General features: G+C 39.9%; 1 protein-coding gene across 1 annotated transcript in view; it reads right to left on the bottom strand.

The window, feature by feature from the left end:
* Positions 1–15,289, bottom strand: part of TMPRSS15 (transmembrane serine protease 15) — a 619,275-nt gene extending 603,986 nt beyond the window's left edge. Inside the window, exon 1 of the mRNA XM_077480049.1 lies at positions 15,010–15,289. Coding sequence (XP_077336175.1) covers positions 15,010–15,211 — 202 coding nt within the window. The 5' untranslated portion in view covers positions 15,212–15,289. The remainder of the gene's footprint in view (positions 1–15,009) is intronic.
* Positions 15,290–16,388: the final 1,099 nt, after the last annotated feature.

Raw genomic sequence — 16,388 nt, 5'->3', positions numbered from 1 at the left:
TGCTGTAAAAAAATTGCAATGATATGCACCTGTCAAACAGGTGCTGACAAATTGGTCTTTGGGTGTTAATTGTGCCCATGAAACCTATACCAAAAACATTCTTCCAGATGAAATGATTGAACACCCTCAAAGCTAGGTGGCCTCAAAGTCCTGCAGAGATTCCACATCCCAAAAATATTTAATCAGTGATGTCAGCATCAGGGGCTTCGTAGCTGGTAATCCAGGACCGATTCATTTTTATAAAGGTCAAATGGTCCATGGAGTCTGTGGACAGATGCGTTCTATAATCAGTAATGATCAGTGCCTGCAGTACTAAATGCCCATCCTGAAAGCACGCTGGATGCAGGGCAGCTCAACAACTCAATAGCATACTGGGCAAGTTCTGGCCAGTGGCCTATTCTCATGACCCAGTAAGTCAGTGAATCATCAGCTGGAAATCTCTCCATCTTTTTTTGGCCCCGAGGTAATCGTCAACCATGTGATGCAGATGCTGCCGATGGGATGTGGAAGCTGACAGCCCTGGGCGGCGAGGACTAAATAAATTCTGAAATTCCTCACTTAGGTGGATGCCTTCTCCAACGCTCTTCTCTTGACCAACAGAAGACTCAAAACAACATTTTCCACCACACTGTAATCTACTGGAGTCCATAAAATCCTATTTAATATGTCTTCAAGTGATTTTATCTTCTGCACTCTCTGTGGGGATAAGATGAGTTCTGAAACCTTCCCCTTTTAATGGTGGTCAAGGAGGATTGCCAACCAGTAATCATCCTTCTCCTTTATACCATCTATTCTTGGGTCCCTTCGCAGGCTTTGAAGCATGAGGTTGCCCATGCACTTCAAATTTGCCAAGGCTTGAGAAGCAGACTCCTTGGGGTCCCTCAGGATGACAGCACCTGGAACTTTTGTCCTTCCAGCCATGTACTACTCCTAATGGTCCTAGGGTTTGAAAGCCATTACTTACAGATTGCCGCATTTGTCTTGTTGTTCTTTGAAGCCTATGAAAGTGCCTCATCCTTCTGCTCTCTCTCCTCCTGTGTGATCCTTGACATAGGAATAATGGTGTCTGGATAAAGGGGGCCTTGAGAGGAAAGGAAGTCCTCCTGCTGCTCTGCCTCCAGTGCCCTGTCCATAATACCACGCAGATTCTGCTCTAGCAGGAACACAACAGGGATTATGTCACTGATGCATGCACTGTCACTGCTCACCATCCTTGTGGCCTCCTCAAATGGTGACAATACAGTGCATGCATCCTTAATGATCAGCCATTGGCATGGGGAAAAAATGGGAGGCAGCCTGAGCCTGTCGTCATGCCGTACTAGCACAGATACTCATTGACGGCCCTCTGCTGCATGTATAGCTGCTGCAGCATTCCTAAAGTTGAGTTCCACTTGGTGGGCATGTCACAAATCAGGCAGTTTACAGCCAGGTGGAATTCTCACTGAATTTCAGCCAACCGAGCACTGGCTGTGTATGACCACCTGATGGCTACAGACTCTTCTGGCCTGTTTTAGTACATCTTGTAACCCTGGGTATGTACTTAGGAAATGCTGCACCACCAAATTGAGGACATGTGATAGGCATGGCACATGTGTCAACTTTCCCTGTCTAAGGGCAGACAGGAGGTTTGAGCCATTATTGGACACCACCAGTCCTGGCTCCAGCTGGCGTGGTGTGAACCACCACTGTGCCTGTCCCTGCAGAGCTGCAAGAATCTCTGCTCTGGTGTGGTTCATGTCCCCTAAACACACCAGCTGAAGCACTGCATGGCACCTTTTAGCTTGGCTCTGGGAATAGCCCTTTGAATGCTTAAGGGGTACCTGATGTTCATATGACAATTCTGCAGAGGAGGACATGGAGGTGGCGGAGGAGGAAGAGTAGGAGATGAGGGTAGAGCTCACAGGTCTGTCATCATCACCATCAGCTGTATGAAGATGTGGGGGCACAACAAGCTGCAGCACCGAGCCCTGTCCTGCATCCTTTCAAGTTGCAAGCAGTGTGCTGTGAACAAAATATATCATCCCTGCCCATGCTTGCTGGGCCACGTGTCAGCAGTAAGGTGGATTTTATGGCTGACTGCCTTGCCCAATGATGCCAGAACATTCCCTTCCACCTGATGTAGAGAGATGGAATGGCATGAAAAGTAGTAGCGACTGGGAACCTGCTATTGTGGTACAGCACATTGTGCAAATTCATGGAAGGTGGGCAGAATCCACCAGGCTGAAAGGCAGAAGTTGGAGAGCCAACAGCTTTGACAAGTTTGCATTTAGACACTGGGCATGTGGGTGGCAGGGACTGTATTTTTTTTCCACCGCAGCAGATGGCGCAGAGAAAATTTGCCGCCTACAATCTACAGCCTACAGCTGGTGGTGTGCTATTGGCAGATGTGCTGCTAGGACCTGGGACATCCTATGCTATACCATCATCCTTGTAATTGGAGGCTGCTGAAAGGTAATTACTCGGTATCGCAGGGGCAGACTGAAGTGGGTAAGGAGGAGGAGGGACAGATTTGTGCCCCTTTTGTGTGGCTTTTAGGTGCTTTTGCCAATGGGCTGAGTGGTTGGACGTTAAATGCCTTGTTAGGCATGTAATACCCAAATGGTTGTTTTTTTTGCCACGTTGGATGTGCCTGAGACACAGTTTTCAGATAGCAACAGTGCAATCTGCTGCAGATGTGCTGAAAAGGCCCAGACAGCTGATCTTTGGGGCGTGGACCGGGAGATAACATAGGTAATGCAAGCAAAAAATGAATGGTCCTCCCCACTACACTCACACTATCCCTAGACTGTCACTATACAAATTTTCTGTACTGACAATTGAAGCAAAATAGCATAGTATAGCACACTAACTAACTGATAGAACTGAACAGAGCCCTGTTCTTTCTCCAATGCCGAAATCACACATGAAAATGGCTGCCATTGAAAGAATACTTTTATGCTGTGGGCAGGAATGAGCCATGTTTGATAAAGTCATGATGACAGTGTCCAATCATGACTCTGGTGGTGCTCTGTGCCCTGATTTGCTGAAGTTTTCACTGCGTCAGCCAATCAGGGCTTGCAATGCAGTGCTCAGTACTGCAATGCATTGTGGTCAGTTCGGGGGGGGGGGGCGAACAAACGGCGAACGACCCATTTGTTTGGCTGTTCGCTAAGCAACCGAACAAAGAAAGTTCGCCCCAAACTTATGCTTGGGCCAAACCGTTCGCCCATCCCTACTGATTACTACTAATGATACCGATTTCATTACTAAAATCTTGTATATAGTCCCTTATAGTCCCCTCCAATAGCTTGCATACTAGTGATGTAAGGCTAAATGGTCTGTAATTCGCAGGGATGTACTTTGGCCCTTTTTAAAATATTGGTGCTTTTCCCCAATCAGCTGGTACCAGTCCAGTCAGTAGACTGTCGGCAAGAATTAGGAACAATGGCAATTACTTGACTGAGTTCCCTAAGTACCCCCCGGGTGAAAGCCATCTGGTCCCGGTGATTTATTTAATAAATTAAAAAAGTGCTCAGTTCCAAAACATCAGCATTTCCTCTCCCTAACAGTGAAAAGATGATGATATTGTGCATCACCATGAAAAGTGCTCCCAAAAGGAATAACTACAAATGGTTAAATAAGCTCCTTACCAGCTGCTCTGATCCCAGAAGGAGATCACTGAACGCCTTGCTGCATATCAGCCACATACACCACGATCCATAATACAAAAGCTCCCTGAACTCCTAAACTAAAAAAGACTCCATGAAAGGGATTAAAGTACAGAGGGAGATCCACATAGTGTAGTATTTCACCAATTGATTTGAATAAAACAATGAAATTACACTTACAATCCCCAAGGAATAAAACAGCATGTATTGCAAACAGTCATCAGGTCCAAACGGTCATCCCGACTTACAGAACAATGTCACATGTGAGTCCCCTCTCAATGTGTTTCTCTGTAACAAGCATCATCTTGGGATCTGAGGCTCTTGGGTGGGGCCTCACACATGATCCATGAAAAATATTGAAAAACATTGGGGGCCCCCCAGATCACCAGAACTAGTGTTCCCATTGGAGGATTCCCCCTTACTGTCATGTGGTCAATCCAAAATTTGAGATTTTCACTTATGATCATAATGGTAAACAGGCAAAATAGTGAGGGTGAATTTCTCTAATGGAAGCACAGACAGTAATAAAAACTGACCTGTGTCTTTAGTTTCTTCTGAAAAATTAATTTCTGTCTTTAGTTATACTTTAATGTCATCAAACTGCTGCAGTGAGCAGACTGCAATAACTTTCTAGAAAGGCACAGGGTAAGATTTTACATTAAGTGCTGATCTTTGTCAGACATTTCATAGCAATGAGCTGCACAGGCACGAGGATTTGCATGAATGTGGGTTTGAAGACTGGACTGTGCAAAATCTGGTGCAGCTTTGCAAAGAAACCAATCAGCGTCCAGGTGTTATTGTCAAAGCTTAATTGAACAAGCTGAAGTTAGAAGCTGATTGGCTACCATGTACAGATGTACCAGATTTTAAGTGATTTAGTTTTAGTAAATCTCCCCCACTGTCATCTCTAAGCAAGCAACTCCATCCAGTAAGAAATAGCTGGATGATATCTGAACATAGACTGGCTCTGTCCATCTAAAAAGAATGAGGATGAAGGCAAGAGAAGGGGGGGGGGAGTAAAGTGAGCTCCATGAGAGGCTGGATTCACAGTATTGTGCCGCAGTAACACGTGCCTGTTATGCCGCAGTAACACACGCCTGTTATGCATGTACACTGTGCTGAGCATTAAAGTGCACTGTGCAAAGGTAGTGCCTTCATTTTTATTGGATTCCATAATGCAGAAAAATGCACCTGAAATGTGCACAGACTTTTTTTTCCTAACGCTAGTGTATTAGTGTGCATTGTGGTGTGTTGTGACATAGGTGTGTTGTTAAGGTACGTTGGGGTGTATTTAACAATGGAGGCCCCATTACACATTTTCTCAACAATGTCAACCCAGTCCAACACTTTACTTATTATGAATGCAATTAACATAAAAATGATATCAGTATTATGGTGGCCACACATGCTTCAATAAATATTTTATTTATTTTTTGATCAATCTCTTCTAATCAGAATAATCAATCTATAGTTGACAAACCATTTGATCAGTATACCACATACAGGAAAGTGGATTTCAAATGATAGCTAAGATACAGTTGTAACTTACAATTGTAAGCAATCAATCACATCTTTGTTTCCACCATGTAATCTCATAATCTGATCAGTCAGAATATGATCATATTCATAAACAAATATTTCAGTGTTGCAACCAATGCAAAACAGTTGGTAGTTTTCTGCCATGGCCAATCAACTCAGTTTGATTGAATATGATTGTAATTGAGTCAAAATAGATCAGGCTATTCTATCACTTTTCAGATTTGATCATTTTGATTAAATTGCAAATCAATTAGATAAAGAAGAAAAAACATGCATTTTACTGCCACCACTTTAACAGCTAAGGCAGCTGATGCACTGTATAAATGCCTTATGTCGCTGTAAAAAAATTCCCTGACACGTTTAAATTGGTAGGTTTTTCAAAATGCTGTTTTTTTGGAAAAATATCCTGTTTTGAATTTTACTGTAAAAAAACACAATACATGACCCTATGTTTTAGTAAAATATAAAAGATGATCTTACGCCAAGTAAATAGCTACCAAACATGTTACACTTTATGGCAAAAAACAATGTAAACTTTATTATCCATAGGCAAAGCTCTAAAAGCCTTTATAGGTTACCACTTTATTGCAAAAAAGCACAATACAAAACCCAATTTTTTTTGTAAAATATAAAAGATGATCTTACACTGAGTAAATAGATACCAAACATGTCACATGTGATGGGAGGGCCCGTGGAATGTCTTTACATATATCCTGGAAGATATTGTGGATAAATGGTACTGTCTCTTTTTAAGAAATCCAAGATATATTTTCTCAGTCACCCTGTGCCAGGATAGCACAGGGTGACTTAGACATAAGATGTGCATGGGGAGCTGAAACATGGGTTTCCCAACCCTTCCAAGGGATTCTCGGTTCCACAGGCCCTCCCGTCACATCACGGTTTAAAACTGCGCACGCCTGTGCAACGGCAACAAACAACATACATTTTACTATCCATAGGCAAAGCTCTAAAAGCCTTTATAGGTTACCACTTTAGATTTACAGAGGAAGTCCAGTGCTAGAACTACTGCTCATGATCTGAAGTATGTAGTAATACCTCACATGTGTGGCATTATTGCTGTTTGCGTGTGGGACCGACTCGTGCGTTTGCCTTTGCGTGCAAGCACGGGGGACAGGGGAACTTTAATTTATTGTTTTTTTTTATTTTTACACTGTTGCTTTAAATTTTTTTTATCTCTTTTATTGCTGTCACAAGGAATGTAAACATCATTGTGACAGCAATAGGCATGTGACAGGTACTTTTAATGGAGATATTTAGGGTCCATAAAACCCCAAATCCCTCCTCTGCACTCAAAAGCATTAAATCACACCAAGATCCATGTGTTCGAATGATGTTGATTTTTGAAAATGGCACCGTTGACATGGGGGTAAACCTGGAAGTGATGTCAGGTCATCACTTCCGGTTTACCATAGCCAAGAGCTGATGAAAGCCAATCCAGGCTTTGTTCAGCTCTCCGCTTATCTGGAGGAAGCTCCGGCTGGTTGATCAGGGTCTTCCAGTGGAACAGGAGAGCCCCCTCCCGCTGCTTGTAAGAGCAATTCAGAGGCTAGTTAGCCGCTAGGATTGCTTTGCCAAGAGAGCCAACGACTGGCTCTTAAAAAAAAAAAGGTATAACCACTTGAAGTCCAGCAACAAACGGCAAGCGGTTAAAGCAAATGGGGCCATGTAGTAGCTGCTCCTTAAGCATGTGCAATGGTGTGGTGATATGGCATTTACTTGGTTAAGACATATCACCTCCTTACCTTGCGTTAAATGCCTCTGAAAAGAAACATGAATTGCTTTTTAGAAGTGTGCCAGTGACAGCCACATGTGTAAGCATAGCCTAAAGGAGTTGGGATTAGAGAGCTCCTCCACTGCTTATTATCATTATTTCTAGTAAGAGCAGTTGTAAACATAATAGTAACACAAGTTGAAGTACAAGTGGTATTAAAGCAGTACTAACTGCAGCATTTATGAGAGTGTTTTCAGTAGCGTTTCATGGTGTTCCTTGCAAAGCTGTGTTTGCTACTTCATGATAACACACAATGTGAGGTGGATAATTCACTCGGATTCACATTTCATGGCATAAGAACATGGGCTTCAGATTAATATGTACCTAGCGATTAATCTTTTTCATGCTGACAAAGATATAAAGGCGTCAGAGACAAAGGTCAGGTGCACACCTTCCACGTCTCCATCAGTGACAAAGCCTAGAGGGACAATCTGAATAGTTGCTTTTCTGTATCAGGCACCAACGTACAGTGAAGGCAATCATTAGGTGCTATAGGTTCTTCTGCTAAATAGATATTCAGAAACATCTACAATGATCTTTACATTTACAGCAGTAAGTCACTGGGTTATCCTGCCAACTGCTGTGTCTAAGTCACCAAGGTGCACTATTAATTAAATCAAATCTGTCACATGTGAGACAAGACACAGTGATGAAACATTGATATGTATCCTTTTTTGAATGACGTTCTTAGAGCTCAGTAATCAGCGGTGGAAATGTAGTCTTTATTTTTGCACCTTTTTTAACAATCGTGTTTTTTTTTTTTTTTCAGTTCAGTAAAACTGCATTGAAGAAACTACATAGAATCAGAACTTTTAATGCTACTCTAAGCCTGGATGCTGCAGATTCTACATTAGGGTTGAGCAGAGTGGTTTCATCTACACTGATTTAAACACAAAATTACCTATTTTGCCACGGAGCTGCTTAGATTAAATGCCTTTAAAAAAAAAAAAAAAAAAGACTTTTTCTTAAAGGGTGTTTTTTTTTTTTTGGAATGGGGGGGGGGGGGGGGGTAGGGTAGCATAGTCTAGTTTGTTTCATAAGTGTTCTTGGTGGTTTTTTTTCCCCCTTTGTAATTATGGGCATTTAAAAATTGTGTTTCAATTTTATTTTTATTTTTTTATATATATATCATTTTATTTTTTACCTTTCTCTTTTTTTCTTGCTGTGAAAAATATATATATGAAATAATCAAAGCTAATGAGACCATTTTTTGCAACAAGAAAATGTCTAACATAGTTGAAAGCTTCTGTAACCCTCAAAGGCTATTTGGAGTCCATAAAGCCTTAAAAAGTGATACATTTTCACATAAGTCTCTACTTTTTGAATGGAATTTAAGACAAATTAAATCTCTTATATCAACTCATTCCTATGGCTGTACCCAATGTGAGTGTTTTACTACATGTATTATTGTTTGTATTGTAACATTATTCAAATCGCTGTCCGATTCAGCGCAAACAAATTTCTTTGCCTAATCTATAAAATGCTGTATGTCCAAATACTATTTTCTAAGTGGCAGATTCCCCATGTGATCAGCTGCTTCTGGACAGTATATCCTATTAAAGCACTTTTAATATGTGTTACATCTATTTCTAAATATTTAAACTGATTTTATCTCTTTTTAATATTTAATTTTTTATTTTTTTGTAATTTTTTTGAAAAAAAAAAAATGTGTTGCACTATTTCCCAAAAAGGCTGTTTAAAAAATTACATTGTATAAATCTCACAATCCCCATACCTATATGGGGCTTGAAAAATGTACTTTTATAATATCGGGTGACCTGCAGCAGGCTGAGGCATTTTATAACCTACTAATTCAGTAGCAGAGCTTTCATCTTTCTATTATGTAACTGTGAGTGATGGTGGCAGTACACGGTCAAATTTCTCATCAAGTTTGACAGGATTCCACAGATCTTCAGAATGTAAGTAAATCATGGCCAGCATTGTTTTACTGAAAATTTATCTTTTTACTCCATTGTCTGCAAAAGTCCCTGTAGTTACTCAAATTGTAAATCATTTTTCCTAGAAAGGTGAGCCCTTGTATGTAAGCCCATCATTTGCAGAAGAGTTTTAGATGATGACGGAGAAAAAAAATGTTTACATATTATTGTCCATTCTTATAATGAATTTGTTCACATTAAAAGACTAAGGCTGGTCTCCTGTTTACCAAAAACCATGTAATATGAGATCAAAACTAAACAACTTTCAATTGTATCCAATTAGGCAAGCCCTTGAACTACATAGTTTAGGGTAAATGTAAAGGACAATTGTACAAGAAAATTTAACATGTATAGCCAACCTTACTAAGAAGAGTAGTGGGGTTAAATTTATAAAAAAAAAAGAATGGAAACAGCCTTATAGATGAGGAAGTTAGCTTTCATTGGCTAACAAAAGCATCATCAACGCGTCATTACGCATATGACGCTCCCCCCCCCCGACAGCTGCCTATGGGCTATGGCAATGAATGCGCAGTGAGCTTTAACCAACCGAATCCTAAGATGCCCGAAACAGGGACAGGGACGGAGGAGCCACAGCAGACTGGCTGAAGAAAAACTGTTGAACATGAAGGAGACTGTTCCATGAATGGTTTCAGTTATTGCCTTTACATCCTTCTCACAGAGCTCATCTGTTTGGTTACTGGCCGCAACACTTTGAAACATCTTTCCCATCATTCCCTGCCTTTACCTGACACTCTCCATATTGACACTAACCAGCTCTGATGGACATCTGCGGCATTAATGGAACTGGTATGGCTGGCTGTCCTAAACTTCCAATACAAGCATTCACTTTGGCGAACTTTCTGTTACCCACATCAAGTGTCCTTCACATCAGTGCCATAGGAATGTATGATGGCGTGTATGGGTGTATGTGTATGGGTGCAGCTGCGACTATCCCGGGGTAGACAACGTTGTCTTTTTAATATTTTTATGATTGGTGGAGGTTCAATATTGTGCCTAGAAATTTGTATGGTGTAATTTTCATAATAAAGCTGTATTAATTGACCGCCGTGTCCCCCTCTTACGTGACTTGCTTGGGATAACCCTCCCTCTTTTTTTTATAGATGAGTCTTGACAGGATTCATTGAGAAAGTATTATTAGTGGTTAGCTGCCCATAAAATAAGGATAACTCCCCACATTTTTACAGACATGTTTTTATTAAAATGGAAGACAGTCAATTGGTATCATATATAGAGAATATTTTCTAATGATACTGTATCTGATATTTTTTATATTGTGTATTATTCTCAACTGGGGTTCTGCAAGAAGTCCCCAGGGTTTTCACTGAAAATCAACATTATGGCAGATGTACAGTATTTTACAAAAGTGAGTACACCCTCACATTTTTCTAAATATTTTATTATATCTTTTCATGTGACAACACTGAAGAAATGACACTTTGCTACAATGTAAAGTAGTGAGTGTACAGCTTGTATACAGTTTATTGAGGGAACCATAAATGCCAACATGTACTGTGATATACATAAGCAGAGCATGATCCCATCCCTTTGGAGACTGGGCTGCAGGGCAGTATTCCAACATGATAACGACCCCAAAAACACCTCCAAGATGACCACTACCTTGCTAAAGAACCTGAGAGTAAAGTTGATGCACTGGCCAAGCATGTCTCCAGACCTAAACCCTATTGAGCATCTGTGGGACATCCTCAAATGGAAGGTGGAGGAGCTCAAGGTCTTTAACATCCACCAGCTCCATGATGTCATCAATGAGGAGTGGAAGAGGACTCCAGTGGTAACCTGTGAAACTCTCTATGCCCAAGAGGGTTTATGCAGTGCTGGAAAATAATGGTGGCCACCCAAAATATTGACACTTTGGGCCCAATTTGGACATTTTCACTTAGGGGTGTACTCACTTTTGTTGCCAATGGTTCAGACATTAATGGCTGTGTGTTGAGTTACTGTTATACAAGCTGTACAATTACTGCTTTACATTGTAGCAAAGTGTAATTTCTGGAGAAATCGGGAGCAAGCTGCTGAAGCAGGAGGTGAGATGTTAAGTATGATGGTGTATATGGAATCACTGAATGCAGACTGTGGAGAGGGTGAGCAGAGAGTGGGAGCACATGGCTGCTACAGGAAGTCAGCAAGTGGCTGAATGTAGCAGGAGGCGAGAACATAATAGCTTTATGTTATGCCATACATATTATGATCTCACCCCCACATACATTCAGTCTAATCCAACTGCATACAAATCTTCTCTGCTACCCTTTTCCGCAGTGTGCCTTTGGCGCTGCCATATACAGGTGGTCCCCTCCTGCTTCAACAACATGCTTCCATTCTCTCTACTTCTCATGGAGCTTAACTCTGAGTTTAACGTAAATTTTTGTAACAAAACACTGCACTATTCTTACAAGAAAATAAATATAAATCACACAAGAGAGCTGCTAACACATCACCGGGGTATCAAGTGTGAGGTAAACAATGTTATGAAAAAAGTGTAGCGCTTCTCAAAATATCAAATATCCTTAATCTTACTTATAGGTGTAAAGTTACAATGAAAAAATCCCACTATAACGTAGTGCTCATAACACATAGATTCTTACATAAATTGCATATATAAGTGACTCAAACAAAGAAAGTTTTACCAAAAAAATGTCCAAGAAGCAAAATATAAAAGAAAAAAAGGGGAAAAAACAGAGTCCCAATAGTAAAAAACAGAGTCCTTTGTGTATAGTGTCTTTATATAGTCCATAAGTGTGTAGGAAATATATTACACCTCCTTTCAAAAAGGTTCATGCATTAGTCTCGTGAGATTCCCGTCACCAGGCGAATTGAAGGCTTACCGGAGTTATTGGATCCTCACAAATTTACATTTGGGGGATCATACAAGCTTTTGCAACTATGTGCAGATTCACCCAGCAACCAGTTATCCAGGGGGACCTCAAATGTAGGCAATCACTTCATACGTTGAGAGGTATTTTAACTCCAGCAGGTTAAATTAAATGAGTTCAGTATGTGGTGAAAATCACCAGTCCTGGAGTCTCATAAAAGTGTGGTGTGATCTTACAGGGATCCAGAGGATGCTGGGAACCAGGAGGCAGGAAACAAGAAGCAGCTGGTCGTGACTTCACAGGAACAGGAAATGTGATTTTCACCACATACTGAACTCATCTAATTTAACCTGCTGGAGTTAAAATACCTGTCAATGTATGAAGTGATTGCCTACATTTGAGGTCCCCCTGGATAACTGGTTGCTGGGTGAATCTGCATATAGTTGCAAAAGCTTGTATGATCCCCCAAATGTAAATTTGTGAGGATCCAATAACTCCGGTAAGCCTTCAATTCGTCTGGTGACGGGAATCTCACGAGACTAATGCATGAACCTTTTTGAAAGGAGGTGTAATATATTTCCTACACACTTGTGGACTATATAAAGACACTATACACAAAGGACTCTGTTTTTTACTATTGGGACTCTGTTTTTTCCCCTTTTTTTCTTTTATATTTTGCTTCTTGGACATTTTTTTGGTAAAACTTTCTTTGTTTGAGTCACTTATATATGCAATTTATGTAAGAATCTATGTGTTATGAGCACTACGTTATAGTGGGATTTTTTCACTGTAACTTTACACCTATAAGTAAGATTAAGGATATTTGATATTTTGAGAAGCTTAACTTTATTGGAGCCACAACCACAGAGGAGGCAGCCGGGTTTCAATGCACGCTGACAGTACTCACTGTCAGTGCGCACCAAAAACAATATTAGGGGATTATACATCCACCAAAATAATTGATTTGCAGCGGAACTCTTGGGAACTTCTCACAGGACTCTAGGGTTTCTCAGGACCCTGGTCGAAAAAAAACCTTGATTTAATGTTATTTTTACAATAACTGTTATATCTGTTATATCTGTTATACTGTTATATAGCCACCCCCATCAAATCATTCTCTGCAGCTATTACCTTTTGTACCACCACCCCCTCCCTTTAGAATGTAAGCTCTACGAGCAGGGCCCTCCTATACCTTTTGTATTGTACTGTAATTGTGTTGTCCCCCCTATACATTGTAAAGTACTGCGTAAACTGTTGGCGCTATATAAATCGATAATAATAATAATATCTACAGCTCACTGATCAGATCCAATGTTCTGAGTTTCCCAGAGATCTCAAACATTTTGTCTCCAAGGTAAAAGGGTTGAGAAACTCTTCTCTAAACTATAATGTGAAAGCAACATATCCAAGTTATGTTGGCAGCACACCATGATAATTACAGTGGGTGCCGCCGATATTGTGTCAATCTCGCCGCTGTCATTGGCGAGATTTAGACCCACGAGTCCCATCACTGGAGCCAGCTATGTCGCTCCTCCAGCTCGCCACCCCAATATATTCCTATGGATGTGCGGCATCTCCTGGGGGGGCGGCGAGCATGAGAAGCACAGCTCGCAACTGTGATTTCCAGCGGGATCCCATCGCGCTGGAAACACAATATCAGCGGGACCTACTGGTCCCCATTATTTGGCATGCAGTATTCAAGGCTGGATCCGAATAATACATGATAACATTGTGATTGGATGATTCTCAAATGCAGGATTTTGTTATATTGTTTACAAAAAAAAATTGTATAGTCAATTTTAATAAGCATCCACTTTTCACAGTCCGTAAACTTGTAGATGATTGGTAATAAAAAGAAGTGACAAATGAAGTTGAATTTGCAAAAATTTGAAAGTTAACCATACTAGAGTAAAAAATAGTTATGGATTAACTCAGACTTGAGTTCACATGCCCTATTTTCTGTCTTCTTTTTGAAAAAGAATGAAACTCATCAGGGGTCTAGTTCACCTAGGCTGGAGTATTTGAAACACGTTTTAAGGTCCAGTGTGCATGAGGCCTAAATATGCAAACTTAGACTACCAAGCATGCAAGTTTTTGCCTATGGCGGAGGTAGCGGGAGCAAAAAAGGATACCCTGCTCCATATTATTTTTGAAAAAAACAATAATAAGAAGAATAAGGAGCCAAGAGGTGTCTGAAGATACATGCATGCATAATATAATCAGTTAAATTGGGAAAAAATTATCTCATGCCTCTGAGTCCCTTAAAGTATATTTAGCCCCAGTTTTGGTATGGTATGATTTGACATGTTAAATCCCATATCAAATTGGCAGAAATTGCCAGCAATGGCACTTTTGCAGCACTGCACTAATTTCAAAAAGTAGCTCCTGTACTACTTTTTGCGATTTCGGGCTGCGATTTACATTGACATGTGTGCAGAAACCTGCACAGATGTCTCTGAAATTGCGGCCGACATGTGGGAGTGAAATAGTGCGAGTTCAGCTTCATTTACGAAGCTCAGTGTGAACCTGGGCTTAAAGCCACAATTGTGTTAGTACAGAGTAGGGAAAGGTTGCCAGCTTTTTCGCCAAATTCCTGCTACACAACCGGAAGTAAAAGGGAATCTGTTCAAAGTAAGGGAAATCTCCTCTCAAGCTGACCATACATTAACTGAAATTTGTATACGTTGAGGACTGTGGCTGAACAGAAGTCAGTCTACTGATCGAGTTCTGTTCAACCAACCTGTTCGAAAATTCCACGTGATACTCATTGCATTTATAGTTGTAGGCTATAACCTGCAGTGTTGAGTAGTGTATTGTGATAGATTTCTCACTGTCAAAATACAAAGGCGTAGCAGAAGGTTTCCCCCACCCACCTCAAATATGTGGATAGAGGAATCGGGTCAATTTTTTAAATTGAACCTGCAGATTGAACAAAAAAAAAACATATTTTCCTCCCCACTGGAATCTCCATGCCATATTCTTGTTCTGGTGGCAACTCACATTTTGGGATTTTTCTACTACTCTCAGTTACAATAGGCACTTGGACAAAAAAACATAGTGGACCTTTCCCAAACTGGATTTAGATTCACTTCAAGAAGAAATTGTAAACCAGTATCAGGCAGTAAACATGTCTGTTGAGCTAGCTACGTTTCCTTTCTTCCAACAAAAAAAAAAAAGAGAAAAGAAAATAAAAAAGAGAGAAAAACATTATTTATAGGAAAAAAAAAAATAAGTGGAGTTCTTACCTGCGGCAGTCAAATCTTTAACAACAATCCATGCAAACACCACCAGTCCGACAGAGATAAGGATGAACAATACTAGCAATGTAATAAGCCAAACTTCTGTGTTAGTGAGAGGCTGCCTCGTCTTTCCCTTCATTGTTTTTAGCTCTATTTTTACGACACTAGAAGGCACTTGCTTTTTTGCTATGCAAGTATCTGATACCATCCACAGAAGCGTATATATATATATATATATATTTTTTTTTTTTTGATTGCTTAAATCAATTGTTTGATTTCATTCATTATTAATCATTAATTTTAACTGACATTTCATAGACACTCTACAGGAGTTCTAGAATAGTATTGAAAATTTCCCAATGTTTCAACAACCACTGAGGGCCATAAACATTAATTGCAGGTTGTATAAAAAAAAAGTTTTGTCATGCAGCTATTCAAATGGAAACTGAATCCATTAACTTATAGATAAATATTAACCTTTGGGACATCTCTGCATTGTGAGAGCCTTACATCATATCTGTTACAGTAGCTCAGAATAATGAGTTTAAATCATTTGAATAACTGTGACTTTACAGCTTACATTTGTCCGATACTCAGAATTCCTGCCAGACAGAAATCTGTTAAGTGTTTTAATTGTATAAGAAATGACATTGATAGTTATACTCTTTTGTAGTTGATAAACATTAAGACAAGTAAGTAGTGGTGTTGATTTACTAAAGGTAAATAGACTGTGCACTCTGTAATTGCAGTTGCATTAATTTTCCCCAGAGCTTAGTAAATGTGGCAAAGCTTCACATTCTAAAGACTACCCAATCAGGTGCAAGAAAAATAAAACAGCATTTTTGCTTGTATGTGATTACGTCATGGAAATTAGCAGAGTTGAAAAAATGTGGTCCCCCTGGATTAAAAACTATCTACCACCAGGACTTAATAATTCACTCCTCTTACCTTGAGATCGCTTGATATTCACCCCCATTACTGCCATATGATCCATAACATCATTGATTCATTGATTCTTCTGATGATTTCTCCTCCCCCTCTCTCCCTCTCTTACTTTACATTAAACTCTTTAATTCCATCTTATATTATTTAACCATATAGTAGAGTATAGATTTATATTTATTACTATAGGTAAAGTTACATAAGACATACTTGGGATGGCCGGGATCATTGTCCATCCATATGGGACAAACCAGGCCAATAGCTGGAACCTGGACCCGTTTGAATGGTGTTTTTTCTGATGGTCCCTAGATAGATGATCTGTCATAAATAGACAATACTTTGTTTAATCAATCTTTATAAATATTGTACTATTATTCTTCTAGTTTAATCTTAACCTCACCAAGTATTGTACTAACAATAATAATTATAATTTGAAAAGTGCA

Source organism: Lithobates pipiens, unplaced genomic scaffold (genome assembly GCF_037356315.1).
Source record: "Lithobates pipiens isolate NorthernLeopardFrog02 unplaced genomic scaffold, aLitPip1_a1.2 Scaffold_16, whole genome shotgun sequence".
Classification (NCBI taxonomy): domain Eukaryota; kingdom Metazoa; phylum Chordata; class Amphibia; order Anura; family Ranidae; genus Lithobates; species Lithobates pipiens.
Note: the sequence above shows the minus strand (reverse complement) of the source record. Positions and strands in the feature narration are given on the sequence as shown.